At 42.4% G+C, this 19,941-nt stretch overlaps 1 protein-coding gene across 3 annotated transcripts in view; it reads right to left on the bottom strand.

The window, feature by feature from the left end:
* cep57l1 (centrosomal protein 57, like 1) overlaps nucleotides 1-19,941 on the bottom strand; it is a 60,263-nt gene that overhangs the window by 17,618 nt on the left and 22,704 nt on the right. For all 3 annotated transcript variants that reach the window (XM_085997781.1, XM_085997780.1, XM_085997782.1), the window contains 3 exons: nucleotides 7,938-8,030; nucleotides 3,097-3,174; nucleotides 1,348-1,607 (listed from right to left, as the gene is read on the bottom strand). In XM_085997781.1, the coding sequence (XP_085853907.1) occupies nucleotides 1,348-1,607; nucleotides 3,097-3,174; nucleotides 7,938-8,030 (431 nt within the window). The remainder of the gene's footprint in view (nucleotides 1-1,347; nucleotides 1,608-3,096; nucleotides 3,175-7,937; nucleotides 8,031-19,941) is intronic.

Below are 19,941 nucleotides of genomic sequence, written 5' to 3'. Positions count from 1 at the left end.
ATGGAAGAGAGTTTACACACATCCTTTTTTTTGCTAGCAAAGAGAAAATAAGTTCTATAAACCAGGGCTAAACAAAGTACACCAAAATCTAAAAATAGAAAGAATAATTTTGAAATGTCAGCAGTTATAGTAGCTATTGTTCCTGTTGGATTAATTTGTCTCGTGTATGAATTTATCCAATTCAATATTGGGACTTGTGTTCACTAAAGGAAAGAAGTTTGAAGAATAGAGCAAGGCACGTGTTTAAAACTAAAAAAGAAAAACTGCAAATGCTGGAAATACACAGCAAGTCAGTCAGCATCTGAAAATACAGACCTTTTTCTTTTTACAGGTGCTGACTGTGCTGCTGTGTATTTCCAGCATTCCCTGTATTTATCACAAGCTTAAAACTGGTCTGCCCATTAGCGGTGAAATAATTTGAACAACATTGCGTATTTGGTATCTGTTGGCTATAGTACAGAAAACTTTGGTTTATCCGGAAGATGTATGTCCGGCAACCTCAATCTAACGGCAGAAATCAGCAGCCGTTTTGTTTGTTTTTTTTTCCTTCTCCTAGCATTTTTATTTTTTTATTTTTTATTTTTTTTAAGTCAGTCTCTGGAAAGCCTCTCTGAAGCTGTTGCTAAGCTACAGAGATGCTTCCAAGGTACGGGCCGACTGTTTACAAGCTGTTGCTAAGCAACAGTGTTTGTTGTCAGATACGGAGATGAAAACCTCCGTATACTTCAACATTAGCGCTGCTCTGTCCGGAAGTTTTCATAGATCGGCATCACGCCAGTCCCGTCGGTGCCGGATATCGCAAAGTTTCCTGTAGCAGGTTTCAGCTGTTAACCATAGTTCTATTCAAACCAGGATTAGAGAAAAACAGATACAGATCTTCAATACAAAATTTCCCATCCAGAATATTCCATGTTTTCTGAAAACTTGAATCATTTTAAAGTCACTCTTAGCTTCCATTGCCAACTACTTTGCATGGTTCTTTGTGCAAATGTTACAATCACTATAGAGAGGATGAACAGCCTGGGATTGTTTACACTGCAGAAGAGAAATCTCATGGAAGATAATATGAGTATTAAAGGTCCTTAAGTTAATAAATTGACCACCAATATGTTACGAGATTGTCACAAACTCTAGAATAAAGATACATGGACGCGACAAGAGAGAAGATGCAGACAGTTTAAATTCAACTACTGTATAGAGAAGGTAGTGAATGTGAACAGATTGCCCAAGGAGGCAATTAAGCCAAATAGTATGGAAAAATTTTAAGGAAGAATGGGATAGTTTTTTTTCCAGTCCTGCACTTTCCCATGTAAATTTCTGAACCAACTAGTGGTTTTTCATACTTACAAGCTCATTTGGCCCAGCTCGTCCTGCAGTGCTAGGAGGAGCTCAGACAGCCCTTCAATTGGTGAAGAGGAGGAGGAACAGGACGATACAAACTGTGGATCGCCATTCTTCACATTGCCAGAAGTCGCTTCTCTTGAATTCTTAACAGCCCTTTCCACAGGGAGCTTTTGTCTTCCATCAGAAGTCATTGTGTTATAGTGCTTCATCAGATGGAGAACATTCTGTACATTTGCTGTGACAGAATGACTGGAACTAATGGACTTGAACACAAAAACAGCATCATTTAAGGGTGAGTTTTAAAAAAACGTGTTTTTCTTCGCACCAGTATCTCAATAGATTTAGCTTTTATAGAATTGAACATATTTTGCTAAGCTGCTCAAAACATTGAGGAGATTCAATTATTTTAAAGACAATTGTTAGCTACAATTACAGGACAGCAGCTTGAATGCTCACATGCAACACTCTTGCTGCATGTTGTAGTTTTAGCTGACATGATAGCACCAACTTTACAATAAACTCTGGCAAAATTACTTGAGGTAACTGTAGAAGGGAAACAAGAGAACAGTGGAACACAGCAGCACCAATGTACTGTGCAATTCAGATTTGATCCCCTGTACCACTGAACCTCCACGGTGGGAAACAGTCGCCATGGAGTTGCCATTAACTAAACCTCCTAAGGCTAAAAATGGAGTCGTGCCCCAACTTCGCCGGGGGCCTACTTTTAGTGCCCTCGCGATGGTAATTGAGTGGTAGCGCCTCAAGAGGGAAGCAGGGTGCTACTAGAAGCGCCCCACCTCCCTCTTGGCGCAGTGAGGGAATATCGCGGCGCTATGTGCCGCAGCGCCATGGCACGTTGCGCCGCAGTACTGCAGGCCTTCCTCCCCTTCTTAAAGGGGAGGGGTCTTGCGCAGCATGACCTGGGCCCCAGCTGGGCCCCCGGGGATCGGGAGTGCGGGCAAAAGCGCCCAGCCTCATGGAGCGCAGCTGGCACTCCATGGGGGGGACGGGTAAGGAGACCGGGGACGGGAGCGGAGGCAGGTGCTGGCAGGCAACCAGCAACAAAAATGGTCGCCCTGTACCTCGCCTTTAAATAGTGCCTCCTCGGTCGCAGGTGGACCCCCCTGACCTCGTCGGACATGGCATCCGGCGGTAAGTCAGGGGTTGCTCCCGAAGATCGCGGCTGGGGCGCTGTGCACGGCAATGACGTCATCACCGGGGGCGCAGCCGGTTACTATCGCTGCCAACCTCCCACTGAATTTCGCGGGAGGCGCTGGCGGCACCGCGCGGGGGCGCTAGTTGCTTTGCATTTAGGGCACTAACAGGAGGCGCAAAGCAACCAAATTTCCCCCCCCTAATGTTTTAAGTTCCTTACTTCCCTCCTTTTGGAGTCTCCACATATCTTTACGACTCAAGGAGAGAACCGGTGCACCAGCCCCTAAGGCTCCTCCATTATCATTCTATTAATTGCCTGCTTGGGGATGTACAAAAGCCAACCCAGCTTATCACTGCTTCCTTGTGTGCAAGCACCTGCCATTACCTCTGCATTTCACATACATAAATAGAAGACACGTTGAAGTAGGAAATAGCAGGCAGAAAAACTATTTCATATAACTTGGTACAGTAACATATATGTCTCTTGCTCTCTTTTATCCCTTATCACCCTCCCCAGTGCTTGAAGTTGTGATGACTTATGATGTCTTCTCTCTGTGCGAGGATACACTGACCTAAAACTTTGCTCACTAAACTTACAGTGCCAGCGACAAATGGAAATTCTACAAATCCTGGCCAAACACGAGGTGACCGAGAGTTTTCTCCTCGCATCTCATTCTGTAAAACAAGAGATTCCTTGTTAAAAACAATTAGAAGGACTAAGTCATACTAGCTTACTTGGAACTAGATATTTTTCAGTGATAAGTTTTGCACTCCTGGCTGGCCTCCCACATTCCACCCTATGTAAACTTGAGGTCATCCCAAACTCGGCTGCCTATGTCCTAACCCGCACCAAGTCCCGTTCACACATCACCCCTGTGCTCGCTGACCTACAATGGCTCCCGGTTAAGCAGCGTCTCGATTTCAAAATTCTCATCCTAGTTTTCAAATCCCTCCATGGCCTCACCCCTCCCTATCTCTAATCTCCTTCAGCTTCCCCCACCCCCCCCGCCACCAAAAGATATCTGCACTCCTCTAATTCTGCCCTTTAAGCATCCTTGATTATAAATCACTCACCCATTGGTGGTCATGCCTTCTGTTGCCTAGGCCCCAAGCTCTGGAATTCCCTCCCTAAACCTCTTCGCCTTTCTACCTCTCTTTCCTCCTTTAAGACGCTCCTTAAAAACCTCTCTCTTTGACCAAGCTTTTGGTCACCTGCCTTAATTTATCCTTATGTGGATCGGTGTCAAGTTTGTTGTCTTAAAATACCCCTGTGCAGCACCGTGGGACATTTTACTATGTTAAAAGGCACTATATAAATACAAGTTGTTATTGCTGTTGAACAACTTCTTTAAAACATGTATTCAGTTTGACATGATCAGTTTGTGTCATTCAAATAAATAAAAATAGGAAATAGTGAGCGGGAAACATAAATACGTACTACTACTATTACTACTCAGCAGCAATGACTAGGCCAATATCATAGAATCATACAGCACAATAGGCCATTCGGCCCATCGTGCCTGTGCCAGAGCTATCCTATTAGTCCCAATCCCCTGCTTGTTCCCCATAGCCTTGCAATTTTTTCCTTTTCAAGTATAATCAATTCCCATTTGAAAGTTACTATTGAATCTACTTCCACCATCCTTTCAGGCAGTGTATTCCAGATCATAATTCGCTATGATGCTGTATAATACTTCAGACTTTACGTTTCAAATGCATTTAGTAAAAATGTCACCAGAAAATATTATTTTCACACCACTCCCCAGACAGCATCCAGAGAGAGAAGGGCAGGGAAACGGTTCCCAGGTCTCTCCCAAAAAATCACCTTTACATCATACATGAAGAAGTGCACAAGTTGCCCTCACCCTCCAAAAGCCTAGGTGAAAACAGGCATCAACTACATGGTGTTGCTAGTGTAAGCTCACAGTTACCATATAATATGTTGATGCACCAATATGCTGCGCCACTGGGTGTCCCAGTTTATCCATCTGAACACAAAAGAGAACTGTATTCTGCATGATTATCTTGATCCTGATTTCTACTAACAAGTATGAACAGAGCAAACAGCAAACTATAAAACACTGCAAATCACAAATTCACAAGTTCAGGACTGTATTAGAGGTCAAAATTTGGTTGAAGGCTGTAATCAATTCAATTCAATTCGCTTTATTGGCATGACAAGTTACATCTTATGTTGCCAAAGCATCGAAAAACATTCATGTTTGTTCACAAAAATACAGATCTATCCATACAGTGTATAAACAGATATATCCCTGAGTGTATAAATATACTTTCATATAATTTATATATACTCTTTTCTTATATTTAGTGGTTGTCCCTCTGTTACAGCTTGCCATAAACAGTGTGCCGCTAGTGTTATACAATTTCTCTCTTCCCCTAGTAGGTATGGGAGTTTTTGGTCGTCATTCAAATTTCTGAAATCCGGGCATATTTTTGTGAATTTTGGGTAGAAATTCTCCCTTATGCCCCGATATTTTCTACAAGCTGTGAGGAAGTGCATCTCTGTCTCCACCACTCCCTGACTGCAGTGAGAGCATATCCTGTCCTCTCTTGGTAGCCGGATCTGTCTGTGTCTACCTTTTTCGATTGCCAGGTTATGTTCACTAAGTCTGTACATTGTCAAAGTTTTTCTCAGTTTGCTATCCTTTACCATGGTCAGGTAATCAGCCATGTTGTATTGTCTGTTTAGGGCCAAGTAGCAATTGAGTTTGCTTTGGGTTTTTGTTGTTTCTGCCCAATATGACAGATATTTTTCCTTTTGCTTAGCGACGATTGTGTTGGGTCGAATTCTGTGTGTTACGCTGTCACTGTCCTGGGGCTGGTTATTGTTAGTAGTGACTTCACTGAGTCCCAGGACTAGTTGACTGAGGGTATTCTTCTTTATGGTACTCTTGGCATTTCAGGGCTTCGTAATGATAGCATTGGGGGTTGCTCATTTCTAGGTGTTTCCAAAATTTGGTGGCTCTTTTTTGGATAGTGATTATTAATGGATATTGGCCTAGTTCTGCCCTGCATGCATTGTTTACGGTTTTCCTTTGAGTCCGGAGGATACTTTTACAGAATTCTGCATGTAGGATCTCAATTGGGTGTTTGTCCCATTTTGCAAATTCTTGTTATGTTAGCGGTCCCCACACCTCACTGCCATAGAGTGCAATTGGTTCAATTACTGATTTGAACATTTTGAGCCAAATGCTAATTGGGATTTCTATTTGGATTGATTTTTTAATGGCATAGAAAGCCCTTCTTGCTTTCTCTTTCAGTTCATTCACAGCCAGTTTGAAATTTCCCGTAGAACTGATTTTTAAGCCCAAGTATGTGTAGTTAGTGGTTTGTTCAATTTTGGTTGTTCCTAGTGTGAAATTTATTTTGGGTCCCTGATGTCTGGATCTTTGCTGGAACACAAGGACTTTGGTTTTTTGGGGATTTGTCAGGGCCCAAGTCTGGCAGTATGACTCCAGCAGATCCAGGTTCTGCTGTAGACCCTCCTTAGTTGGTGACAGCAGAACCAGGTCGTCTGCATAGAGGAGGAATTTAACCTTGGATTCATATAGGGTGAGGCCGGGTGCTGTAGATTGTTCAAGTAGTTTTGCCAATTCATTTGTGTAAATATTAAAAAGAGTGTCGGTGAGATTGGCGAGCCCTGCGGGAAGTATTTTGTTTGTTTGTCTCCAATTTTAACTGCACATTTGTTGTTTGTATACATTGATTTAATTACATCATATGTTTTTCCCCCTACCCCGCTCTCGATAGGTTTCAGGAATAAACCGTCATGCCAGATGGAGTCGAAAGCCTTCTGGAAATCTATAAAGCATGCGTAGATTTTGCTTTTGTTATGGTGAACGTGTTTGTCAATTAGGGTCTGTAGGGTGAAGATATGATCTGATGTTCTATAGTTTGGCAGGAATCCAATTTGGCTTTTACTCAAGACATTGTGCTCCTCAAGGAAGTTTATAAGTCTTTTGTTTATGATGCTACAGAATACCTTCCCCAGGTTACTGTTTACACAGATGCCTCGATAGTTATTTGGGTCGACTTTGTCCCCACTTTTGTATATGGGCGTTATGAGTCCTTTGTTCCAGATATCAGGGAAGTAACCGACACTCAGAACCAAGTTGAAGAGTTTTAGGATAGCCAGTTTCATTTTATCGTCTGTGTGTTTAATCATCTCGCTTAGTATGCAGTCTGCCCCGCAAGCTTTTCCTGGTCGCAGTTTTTTTATAAAACATTAGGATCTATCTATCTATCTATAAAGCGGTTGGGTTTGTCTGTCTGCTATACACTCAAAAGTTAGAGCGTACCTACACATGTTATATCAAAAGAAAGCTGATGATCAGGGGAGTGTCATAGGTGTATTTACTTTTTGGTCAGACAAAAATTGTTCGGACAGTATACAAAAAACGTTCAAAAATCCACTCATTAGCGGTTGACCAATCCTACCGCTCATTAGCGTTGAGCGACGTGATGGTTGACCAATCCTACAGTTCAGTGACCTGATGGTTGACCAATCGGTGCGTCATGGGCGGGACCTAATCCTGCAGCCTCCCGAAACTTCCCAGCCATTTTTTCCCCTGCTTTTCCTCAACAGCGAGCGCGGCAGCTGTGTCGGCCCGCTGGAGCGGGAGGTGAGTTGGGGTCACTCGGGCCGGGCCTCACAACCGCTCGGCCCGAGACAGAGTGGGGGAGCGGCAGTGGGGGGCTGTCAACCGCGAGGCCCGAGACAGAGCGAGAGAGTGGCAGCGGGCGGCCGTCAACCGCGTGGCCGGAGACACAGAGCGGGGGAGCGGCAGCGGCCGGCCGTTAACCGCACGGCCCTCTAAACTGCCCTGGCAATGCCGGGCCCCCCCCTGCTAGTCTAATATAATTGACTTCTATCATAGCTGAGATCACAAAAGACTCCGTGAATCCATGCTAGGTCATCAAGGAGAACATTCGGAGCCTTTTCCATAACCGATGGGCAACGTCTATAATCAGATGGTCATCTGTGCAGACACACAGATCTACTGCAAGAGAAAGATAGCATATAAAGAATCTCGAGAGGAGACAACCCATTTCCAGCATTTAAAAGTTTTTCTAATGGAGCAACTGTCCATCTGTTCATGCTACAAGAACGTTCACTGCCGAGTTTCCTCAGCTTGGTGCCACACCATCTTGTGTATCCTTTGCAGTACTGACTTTAACTCTTGGCAGGTCAGCTTGCACTTTGCTGAATCATATGTAGGGGATTTTGAAACCACGTCTAGCAACACAGTTAGGCACACCAAAAGCAGTTTAGAGCCTGTATTTTGGAAATAAAACAAGGATGTATGCAATCTGCCCATGTATAGGGCCTGGCTTTAGAGAACATCTAAACATGTGAACAGAAATTAGAAAAGCTTTGTTGAAATTAAATTCATGAAAATGAAGTCATTTCCCCCCACCTTCACAATGTCTTTCTTTTTCTTGGTTTTCTTTTTCTTTTTTGAAGAACAGGATCCTATAAGTATTCGGTTTATTTCAAGTCCAGTCTGAAGCTAGAAAGAAACAAAAAAATGTTTTTAAAAAACAAACCTCCTAAAATGAGGTGCACTGGTGCTCAAATCTTGCACAATGCTTTTGACTGCCAAGATCTAAGGCATGCATCAGTACTCAGACATTATATACAGACCAGTTTGTCCCATTAGAGAATTTCCAGAAATTACCTGCAGCAATATTGTGTTTGCAAAACTAACAAAAATATGATTGACACTGTAGAAGAGTGTACGATAGAAAATGTTTTCAATCTAAATAATGAAGCATTGCACAATCCTCACAGTATTTACTATGGTGCAAAACAAATCTTCAATGCTATTTAGTTGCAGGTTGGCACTAGCCTACATAATTTAACTATTAAGCAAACACAATGGAATGACATGTTGCAGTTTTCATATAATATATACTGCAAGTGGTTTTGCACATCATACACACTAAATATCACTTCAAACATGGAGCTGTAGCACAGCTCAGTATCCCCAATAGAGAACTCATTTAATTAAATATATTACAAAGTACTTGTAGCAATAAAACGCATGCACAGCCAGTTTTATTTAGGGCATGGGAGCCATTTAATGGCTTGTAAAAGAAGAAGAATTCTAATTTATTGCTTAATGGTGCATGCTTTTCTTTAAAAAAAACTTAAAAGATTTTTATAACAAAGTCAAAAAAGAGACGATAAACCATGCAAACTAGAATAAAAAGATAATACAGAACATATTAACAATCCCCAAATGGTGAAGACAGCCATGATTGAGAAACATCCAGTATCGGCTATAATAAAATTAGACTTGAAATCAGACTTAAAAAAAGTCATTCTGAAGCAAGCAAATTCATAGTCCCTCTGCGCAGCAGTATGAGGAAAGGATCGTGTATGGTTCTGATGGAAGACAGCTTATGTTGCCACGAAGTTTTAGTGTCTCAAAACTCAGTCTACCAGACAAACTTTGTACCTTAATCCAGCAAAATACATGCCAGCAACTGGCTGAGCACAGCAAACTCGAGTTAACCCTTTATTTAGTAACTCATTCGATGCAAGACATTTTAAGGTGTACTGAGGCTGTGAAAAAGCTGCTATATACAGTAATTGCAAGTTTCCTTCTTTTAAGCTACAGGAGCATTTCTGTACCAAAAGAGCAAAAAACAACTGGAGCAAGATTTCATTTGTTCCAAGAACATCAAGTACTTTGTCATTCTTCACATTTCAATAATTCTACTTCAGAATACAGCATTAGAAATTTACAAATAAAAAATGTCAAAAGCTTATGACTGAAGAGTGGAATTTCAGAAAAAAAAACAAGTATTTATAGACCTTTTCACGTCTCAAAGCTCTTCACACACAAATTATTTTAAAGTATCACTGTCGTGTACAGGAATGTAGCAACCATTTTGTGCACAAATTATTTCATGAACAGCAGTGAAAGAATGATCAATCTGTTTTTGGTAGTAATGATTGAGGGAGGAGTGTTGGCCAAGATACCAGCAGAATTTTAAATAGGCCCTATGGTTTTTAATGTTCAACTGAATAAGAGTTTGGTTTAATGTCTCGTCGGGAGGATGGAATGCCTAGTATACAGCACTCCCAGAGTACTGGAAAGGAGTGTCAGATTAAATCAGCAGCTCAGAATCCTTCCAACCGAAAAGGTGAGTGTGGTACCAAATGAGGCAAGCGGACACACACACACACGACTGTAATTAAAAATAACTATGAACAATAAAAAATTATGACAGATAAGGGCATTGATATCACATAGCATCTTGTTTGTTAGCAATGACACAATCACTCACTATATAGGTGCAACAATATAAACTGAACCTCGAGTAAGTGCTTTCCCATACGCATGTAAAACAGAAAATAGAAGCTAAACTTTGAAAGGGGTCGTCAGTCAAGAGTACAATTGTTATACTGGCAGATACTTCTCATCCTCTTCATGAAGGAAATTTTATAGAATTGTATAAGGCATCTGAATATGTACTTGTGTGAAGTCGTTCAGATTGAAAAGGCATGTTCGCCTAGTTACCAAAGTTGATCTATTAAAAATCCATATGTTTTAAATCACTCGCATGTAATTGTAATCCTTTGTTTTTGCTAGGCCATTATTAAATCAAAGCTTGCCTAGCCTATGGAATTTGGAGTTGTTCCTCAGAGGGATTACTGTTGCGCGCTAAAAAAAAAATCAGGTCAGGAATGTTTTAGATATTTAACTGAGCTTGCCCACTGTGTATTTATCAGTCTTGCGGCCCTTAAATCCCACGGAACAATTGCTTTATTATTCTATGGATCTTAAGCAGTCCTTTGATTGTCAGCTTGAGAATCTGTTCATCAAAGAATACACAGTGGACTAGTGCAGAACGTAACTTTCATCCCACAAAGGAAGTCCATAAAACTTAAATAAACTAGTCATTCTCTGAGTAGAGTACAATAAAACAATATGACACTTCCTGGAAAGAGAGTTGGGTCGGATGGGATATTAAACTGAGTTTATGGTTGCCTGTTCAGATGGCGGGGGAGGGGTCAGGTGAGGGGAAATTTAGAAATCTAAAGAGAAAGGTCAAGGCAATAGAGCAGTGTAGTGATTTGGGTGAAAATAAGCAGAGTATGACAGAAAGGGACAGAGTTTAATGGTAGCAGTGCAGCAGAGAATAAGGTCATAGCAGGGAATAATGGTAAAAAAATTTAAATTAAAGGCTCTTTATCTGGATGCACATAGCATTCGTAACAAGATAGACGAACTACTGGCACAAAGAGAGATAAATGGGTTTGATCGAATAGCCATTACAGAGACATGGTTGCAAGGTGGCCAAGGTTGGGAACTAAATGTTCCAGGGTACTTGACGTTTCGAAAAGACAGGCAGAATGGAAAAGGAGGGGGAGTAGCCCTGATAATAAAGGATGACATAAGGACAGTAGCGAGAAAGGATCTCGGATCGCAAGATCAGGAAGTAGAATCAGTATGGGTGTTAAGGAATAACAAGGGGCAGAAAACACTGGTAGGAGTAGTATATAAGCCCCCTAACAGTAGCTTTACCATTGGACAGAATATTAATCAAGAAATAGTAGGAGCTTGCAACAAAGGTAATGCAACAATCTTGGGGGACTTAAATCTTCATATAGACTGGACAAATCAAATTGGCAAAAGTAGTCTGGAGGACAAGTTCATGGAATGCATTCAGCACAGTTTCCTAGAACAATGGGTCATGGAACCAACCAGGGAACAGGCTATTTTAGATCTTGTATTGTGTAATGAGACAGGGTTAATTAACAATCTCATAATAAAGAATCCACTGGGGCAGAGTGATCATAATATGATAGAATTTCACGTTAATTTTGAGAGTGACTTGCCCAAGTCCGAAACTAGAGTCTTAAACTTAAATAAAGCCAATAATATGAGGGGTGAGTTGGCGAAGGTAGATTGGAAAAATAGATTAAAAAGGCATGGCGGTAGATAAGCAGTGGCTAGCATTTAAAGAAATATTTCATAATTCTCAACAAAAATACATTCCATTGAGAAACAAAAACTCCACGGGAAAAGTGATCCAACAGTGGCTAACTAAAGTAGTTAAGGATAGCATTAGATTGAAAGAAGCAGCTTATAATGTTAAAGAATAATAGTACGCCTGAGGATTGGGAGACTTTCAGAAACCAGCAAAGGCTGACCAAAAAATTGATCAAAAGGGAAAAAATAGAATGAGAGAAAACTAGCAAGAAATATAAAAACAGATTGTAAGAGTTTCTACAAGTATGTAAAAAGGAAAAGAGTAGCAAAAGTAAACATTGGTCCCTTAGAGGCCGAGACAGGAGAAATTATTATGGGGAATAAGGAAATGGCAGAAACGTTAAACAAATATTTTGTATCGGTCTTCACAGTAGAAGACACAAAAAGCATACCAAAAATGGTGGGTAACCAAGGGTCAAATGAGGGTGAAGAACACAATGTAATTAATAAGTAGAAAAAAAAGTACTAGGGAAACTAACGGGACTAAAAGCTGACAAATCCCCTGGACCTGATGACCTACAGCCACCTCTTTTAGAACCCTAGGATGAAGAGATAGTGGGTGCATTGGTTTTGATCTTCCAAAATTCCCTTGATTATGGAATGGTTTCAGCGGATGAGAAGATCGCAAATATAACACCGCTATTTAAGAAAAGAGGGAGAGATAAAACAGGGAACTCCAGGCCAGTTAGCCCGACATCAGTCATCAGGAAATGCTGGAATCCATTGTTAAGGAAGTGGTATCAAGTCACTTAGAAAATCATAACATGATTAGGTGGAGTCAACATGGTTTTATGAAAGGGAAATCATGCTTGACAAATTTATTACAGTTTTTTGAGGATGTAACTAGCAGGGTAGATAAAGGGGAACCAGTGGATGTAGTATATTTGGATTTTTAAAAGGCATTTGATAAGGTGCCACATAAAAGGTTATTACACAAGATTAGGGCTCATGGAGTTGGGGTAATATAGTAGCTTGGTTAACGGACAGAAAATAGAGAGTAGGGATAAACGGATCTTTTTCAGGTTGGCAGGCTGTAACTAGTGGGGTGCTGTAAGGATCAGTGTTGGGGCCTCAGCTACTTACAATCTATATTAATGACCTAGATGAAGGGACCGAGTGTAATGTATGCTGATAATACAAATCTAGGTGGGACAGTAAGCTGTGAGGAAAACAGAGTCTCCAAAGGGATATAGATAGACTAAGTGAGTGGGCAGTAAGGGTGGCACATGGAGTAGAATGTAGGGAAATGGGAGGTTATTCACTTTGGTAGGAAGAATAGAAAAACAGGATATTTTCTAAATGGTGAGAAACTTTCAAATGTTGGTGTTGAGAGAGATTTGGGTGTCCTCGTGCAAGAAACACAGAAAGCTAGCATGCAGGTACAGCAAGCAATAAGGCAGGCAAGTGGCATGTTGGCCTTTATTGCAAGGGGGTTGGAGTATAAGAGTAAGGAAGTCTTGCTACAATTGTAAAAGGCCTTGGCGAGACCACACCTGGAGTACTGTGCACAGTTTTGGTCTCCTTATCGAAGGAAGGATATACTTGCCTTGGAGGCGGTGCAACAAAGGTTCACTAGATTGATTTCTGGGATGAGAGGGCTGACCTATGATAAGAGATTGTGTAGAATGGGCCTATACTCTCTGGAGCTAAGAATGATGAGAGGTGATCTCATTGAAAAATACAAGATTCTGAAGGGGATTGACAGGGTAGATGCCAAGAGGTTGTTTCCCCTGGCTGCAGTGTCTAGAACTAGGGGGCATAGTCTCAGGATAAGGGGTAGGCCATTTAAGACTGAGATGAGGAGGAATTTCTTCACTCAGAGGGTTGCGAATCTTTGGAATTCTCTGCCCCAGAGGGCTGTGAATGCGGAGTCTTTGAGTATATTCAAGGCTGAGATATAGATTTTTGGACTCTACGGGAATCAAGGGACATGGAGATCGGGCAGGAAAGTGCAGTTGAGGTCGATGATCAGCCATGATCTTATTGAATGGTGGAGCAAGCTCAAGGGGCCACATGGCCTACTCCTGCTCTTATTTCTTAATGTTCTCATGTATATTAAAGATCCTAGGGCACTGTGTGAAGTTCCCTGGTGTCCTGGCCAACATTTTACCCTCAAGTATTATCAGTAATAGCAGATTACTTAGTCATTCTTCTTTGCTGTTCATGGAATCTTGCTATGCACATTATGGTCTCTGCATTCCTCTACTTAATAATGATGACACTTCACTCACCATAGAAATATATAGAAGTTAACACAGAAACAGGCCATTTAGCCCAACCAGTCTACATCAACATTTACTCTCCAGGTGAACAAATAGTCCTAATTACATTTATCCACCCTGTTCTCATATCCCTTCATCCAATCCAACTTTGACTGTTGTCAGTTTCTGCCTCAACCACTGACCCTGGAAATGAATTGCCCAGCCTCACAACTCTAAAGAAGTTTCGCTTGTGCCCTGTTCTAAATCTCGTCCATGGCCCCTCATTCTAGACTGTCAACTGGTGGAAATAGTCTGCTGCTTTCCACCTTGTCTCATCTTTTAATCATTTTAAATTTCATATCGCACTTTGATCTGCACTGTTCTAATGAAAAAAGCCACAATTTTCAAGTCTTTCTTCATATTCTTTCTCATCAGGCAGCATCTTCGTGTTGCTTAGTTTTTATTTGTTTGTGCCCCTCATTCTCCCCCCAGTTGCTGTTGTGAGTTGGATGCTGCTCATGTTGGGTTCCTAGAGAAGGCCCAAATGCCCTGCCCAACTATATCACATTATGGCAAAATATCCTGATCCTGAAGCATACAACATAACTTTTAAAATGCAAATTATACCATCAGATTCATTAGCCTAGATTTTCCTGTCAATTTCACCCAATAAATAGGCATAAATTGGTCAAAACTGACTGGAAATTCATGATGCCAGATCTCCATTTAAATGCCACACCCAGACTTGCTGGGGATTGCTGCTTGCAGAAACATCTTTAAAGAGCCTTGTAAGAAGATTAGGGTAGCTGCAAATGAAGCCTATTTCTCTACGTTTTGTTTTTTTGCCCTGTTGCCAGTAAGGTTGTCAAGAGTCTTTAGGGCAATTGTTGAGGCACTACCATTTTTACTATAACAGTAGCAGAATGGATTTTCCCCATTTGCATGTTTTTGGAAGAGAATGGGGCCAATGAAGGGATGCCAGGCAGTTAAGGCTCAGCACCCTCCCAGTCTGTAGGTACAGGCACAAATGCCTCCAATAGTCAGAAGCAGGGGCCTTTAACTTACAAACAGGATTGAGACAGTGTTGTGCCACATGCTCCAAACTAACCGGAAACCCAAATTCCACACAGGCATGGCATGCCGGTGGCTGTCAAGATCACAACTTCTCTTAACTTTTGCACTTTGGGTTCATTCTAGACTATCACTAGGGCTATCAACAACAACTTGCATTTATATAGTGCATTTAATGCAGTAAAGCGTCTCAAGGTACTTAACAGCTGTACATAGATGTAGAAATCAAATGACTGATCACTTGTTTGTGAAACTGAGCACTTTCATCTCCTTCCTGGTTGACAATGGATAGCAGCAGGAGGGCTGTGCAACAAGGGAGTAGCAGGATTCACGAAGGTTCAAGGAGTTGCAGATTCTATCCATGTGGCTCTACATGCACCCTTGCATAATGCCACTACCTGGATGAATAGGAAAGGATTCCACTCTCTGAATGCTCAGCTTGTGTGCAACTATCAGTATCCGAGGGCTGAGTCAATGCTTCCTTCACCATGATCACTTTAAGGGAGTCTACTGTCCCATCGATATTTTACACACAAAGCACTCAGGGAGGCTACTAGCCTCAAGGCTGTCCTCTGCAGACATGGCTCATGACACCTCTGTGGTATCCAAGGCGACCAGCTGAATACAAGTATAATGAGGTATATGCATCTACCGCAGTATTCATCAACTACGTATTAAAGCATGTTTAAGCACTGTTTTAGGTGCCTGGATACGTCGGAGAGTGACCTGCAATACAAGTTTCAAGGTTTGTGGTCTGCTGCATAGCTTCACTTTTCACAGACAAAACCTCTTCAATCTCCCTTCTGAGTTGGTACTAAACCCATGCCCTCCCATTTCCCGTCGAGTTAGAAATATACCGGTACCTTTTTGAATGTTTGGCAGCATTTGAAGCTGTCTTCCTAATGTCCGAATTCATCAGTGGGAGAAGTTACTCTGAAGTGGTGTTCACTTTTTTTCTGCTCGTCTGGTTTTGCATGAAGAATTTATCTATATTTATCATATTCTTTTTGTAACTTAAAATACAGTACTTATTTCAACCATCTTTACAGCCCAATGATTAAAAAAAGAGAAAAAACTTTCAACCTTTTTATCCTTTTACTGCTTCCTGTCTTGTAGAAAGGCACTGTTTGCTACCACCAATTTAATTTTTTTCCTTAAATGTTTTTATTGCCTGTTTTCAATCAGCCTTTTCCCAAGGCAGAGATTTATGCTGGCATGTGATCCCATAGGCCTGGCACCTTATTAATTGGGCCACATATCATGAATCTGGACAGTCAATGCAAGCTGGCTGTTTAAATGTGGGTGGAAGCCATAGAGCCAAGGCAAATACTTTGCTTGCATGCACAATTTTCAACAGGGTAACTGCTGATTCCAGTGGGTGTTTTGACCAATTTTTCTCCCTAATCTAGGATCCTGAGATATAGTGTTACCATCACTGCTCTTGCCGAGACCAGCTAGCGAATCAAAGATGAAGGATTAAACCTGAAATCCTCCTGGTCTGCATGGATTAGTTTTACAGCACATTCACTAAGCGATTGGGGAGCTCATCAATGCAATCTAGTGTCTGTATCCATTCCTTGGACTTGTGCTCTGGATTCGCCTGTACACTCCATTATTCTGCATTGTTGAATGCTGCTGCGCTGTGCAGCATTCGAGTTGACCTCAAATTCAGACATCACAACCAAATCTGTTCTGCAAGGCTATTTTATTTGTCCCGCTGCTCCGAAAGATAATGACTCAAATAGTTTGGTTCCTCAATCAGTTACCATCTGATAACCTTGCTGAAGCCTAGACATAGAAACATAAAATTTGCTGCCATTCTGTCTATTGAGCTAGAACAATCCAAAACTAATTTCACTGTTGCACTCTTCATAGTGCTGTATCTTTCTCAGTTTCAAAATTGTATCCGAATTCCTGTTAAAAGATACAATGGTCTCTTCCTCCACCATTTTATACTAAAGCATTCCAGGTTTCCAACACGCTCTGTAAAGAAAATTTTTCAAGCTAATCTTCTCAGTCTCTGAATTACATTTTAAATTGATGCCCTACATCACTGACTCTAACCAGAGGAACAGGCCTTTCCGTATTCACTATCTTTGCTCCAGTGGAAATAGACATAGTATCTCGGAGTCTCGCCTCCTAACTATAGTTTCCTGGCATTGGCTTTAATTACTTTTCTCAAACCCAGCACCAAGCTCATGGTCTACAGAGCAGTAGTGATACCCGCCCTCCTGGAAGCTTCAGAGACATGGACCATGTACAGCAGGCACCTCAAAGCACTGGAGAGGTACCACCAACACTGCCTCCGCAAGATCCTGCAAATCCATTGGCAGGATAGGCGCACCAACGTCAGCGTTCTCGTTCAGGCCAACGTCCCCAGCATCGAAGCTTTGACCACGCTTGATCAACTCCGATGGACAGGCCACATCGTCCGCATGCCCGATGAGACTCCCAAAACAAGCACTCTACTCGGAGCTCCGATACGACAAGAGAGCCCCAGGTGGGCAGGGGCAATGCTTCAAGGACACCCTCAAAGCCTCCTTGAAAAAGTGCAACACCCCCATCAACACCTGGGAATCCATGGCCCAAGACCGCACAAAGTGGAGGAGAAGCATCCGGGAAGGCGCCGAACACCTCGAGTCTCTTCACCGGGAGCAAGCGGAAGCCAAGCGCAGGCAGCGCAAGCCAACCCAAGCACCCCACCCACCCGCCCCTTCAACCACCGTCTGCCCCACCTGTGACACAGACTGTAGGTCCCGCATTGGACTCATCAGTCACCCGAGAACTCATTTTTAGTGTGGAAGCAAGTCATCCTCGGTTCCGAGGGACTGCCTAAGAAGAAGATGATCTCAAGTCTCACCTCATAACTATAGTTTCCTGGCATTGGCTTTAATTACTTTTCTCTAGTGGGGTGCAGAAACACACAGTATTCTAAATGTAGCATAAAAATTTGAGCAGATTTTTTTCCATATTACAAAGGCGCTGAGGCCAATGGCAGTGGCCCTTACTATCATCCCAACTAAGATCAGGAATTGAATTCGAGTGTTACAGGTAGCTTTTAACAACTGGTCAATCAGATGTTCCAGAGACTATTCCAGTGCTCTCCTGGCCAGCCTCCCATCTTGCACCCTAAGCAAAATTGAGGTCATCCAAAACTCTGCTGCCGTATCTTAACTCTCACCAAGTCTCGTTCACCCATCACCCCTGTGCTCGCTGACGTACACTGGCTCCCGGTCCAGCAATGCCTCGATTTTAAAATTCACATCCTCTTCAAATCCATGCATGACCTCACCCCTCCATATCTCTAACCTCCTCCAGCCCTGTAACCCTCAGAGATCACTGCGCCCCTCCAATTCTGGCCTCTTGCGCATCCCAGATTTTCTTGCTCCACCATTGGTGGCCGTGCCTTCAGCTGCCTAGACCTTAAGCTCTGGAATTCCCTCCCTAAACCTCTCCATCGCTCCTCCTTTAAGATGCTCCTGAAAACTTACCTCTTTGACCAAGCTTTTGGTTACCTGTCCTAATATCTCCTTACGTGGCTTTTTGCCAAATTTTGTTTGATAACGCTCTTGTGGAAGTTTTACTACGTTTCGCTATATAAATGCAAGTTGTTACTGTAATGCCCACCCTCTCCCGTCACCCGCGCGGGATATGTTCCAAAGGCGGGTATATGGAGTTAAGCCGCAGATCAACCATGATCTCATTGAATGGTGGAACAGGCTTGAGCCACTGAAGGGCCTACTTCTGCTCCTAAAATGTTTATCTCTGACCTCAACAGCAAGTTGGATTCATATAAACAGCGGCACATATTGGAAAGATTATACCATTATTCAAGTATGGAGGGAGGCTTTGAATAAAAGTTTTGAATTTGCAACCTATTTTAAGCAGCACCTTTTGGTAACCTGTTCCAGAGATATTTGGTGAAGAAAGACGGATGTGAATTAGTTTAATGTTAAGATTGATATAATTCTTGGCCTTTATTTTAAAAAACACTCCAAATGAATGGATAGTAAAGGGAAAGAGATGCAACACTTTATTTTTTCTATCTGCATACCTGTAAAGGTTAAGGAAAATACTAATTTATTTTCTAGCAACCAATCAAAACACTTCACTATCTCAGTTAGGGTGTCTTTCAGATCCTTTCATTGGAGATGTGAACTACCTTCTGACTTCTCACCCCATTGCACCAGAAAACTGTTTTATTCACCATGAATAATCACCTCCTGACTCCCCAAAGCTTTTCCACCATCTACAAGGCACAAGTCAGGAGTGCAATGAAATACTCTCCACTTGCCTGAATGAGAGAAGATCGACACCATCCAGGACAAAGCAGCCCGCTTGATTGGCAACCCATCCACCACCTTAAACATTCACTCCCTCCACCACCGACGTACCGTGGCTGCAGTGTGTACCATCTACAAGATGCACTGCAGCAACTCGCCAAGGCTTCTTCGGCAGCACCTCCCAAACCCGCGACCTCTTCCACCTAGAAAGGCAAGGGCAGCAGGCGCATGGGAACACCACCACCTCCAAATTCCCCTCCAAGTCACACACCATCCTGACTTGGAAGTATATCGCCGATCCTTCATCGGCGCTGGGTCAAAATCCTGGAACTCCCTCCCTAACAGCACTGTGGGAGTACCTTTACCATATGGACTGCAGTGGTTCAAGGCGGCAGCTCGCCACCACCTTCGAGGGCAATTAGGGATGGGCAATAAATGCTGGCCTTGCCAGCGACGCCCACATCCCATAAATGAAATTTTAAAAAGACACACCATCATAGTTAAGGAAGGCCCTTAGGCACAGTAAAGGAACCAGTAAAAGCAGGAGCAGCCTGCAGAGGCCATGAAAGAGAAGCTGATGCCGGCTGTGGTAGCCAATCAGCAAGCTCTCATACACGAGACTTGCCCACTGCATTATAAGTCCTGTCTACACCTTTCTCATGCCATCCACAAATATGCCTTCACCTTCAGTTTCTTTCCACACAACTTAAAAATGTCTTATTCCTGCTGCCGTGTTGAAACATGCTCCCAAACCTTTAAAGAACACAGTCTGTACATACAACTTACATTTATAGAGCGCCTTTAACGTAGTAAAACATCCCAAGATGCTTCACAGTTATCAAACAAAATTTAACACTGAGC

The sequence above is a fragment of the Somniosus microcephalus genome, chromosome 9, assembly GCF_052327205.1.
Source record: "Somniosus microcephalus isolate GS21.2 chromosome 9, FLI_Smic_1.0, whole genome shotgun sequence".
NCBI lineage: Eukaryota > Metazoa > Chordata > Chondrichthyes > Squaliformes > Somniosidae > Somniosus > Somniosus microcephalus.
The sequence above is the reverse complement of the archived record's forward strand: the minus strand, read 5'-3'. Positions and strand labels throughout refer to the sequence as shown.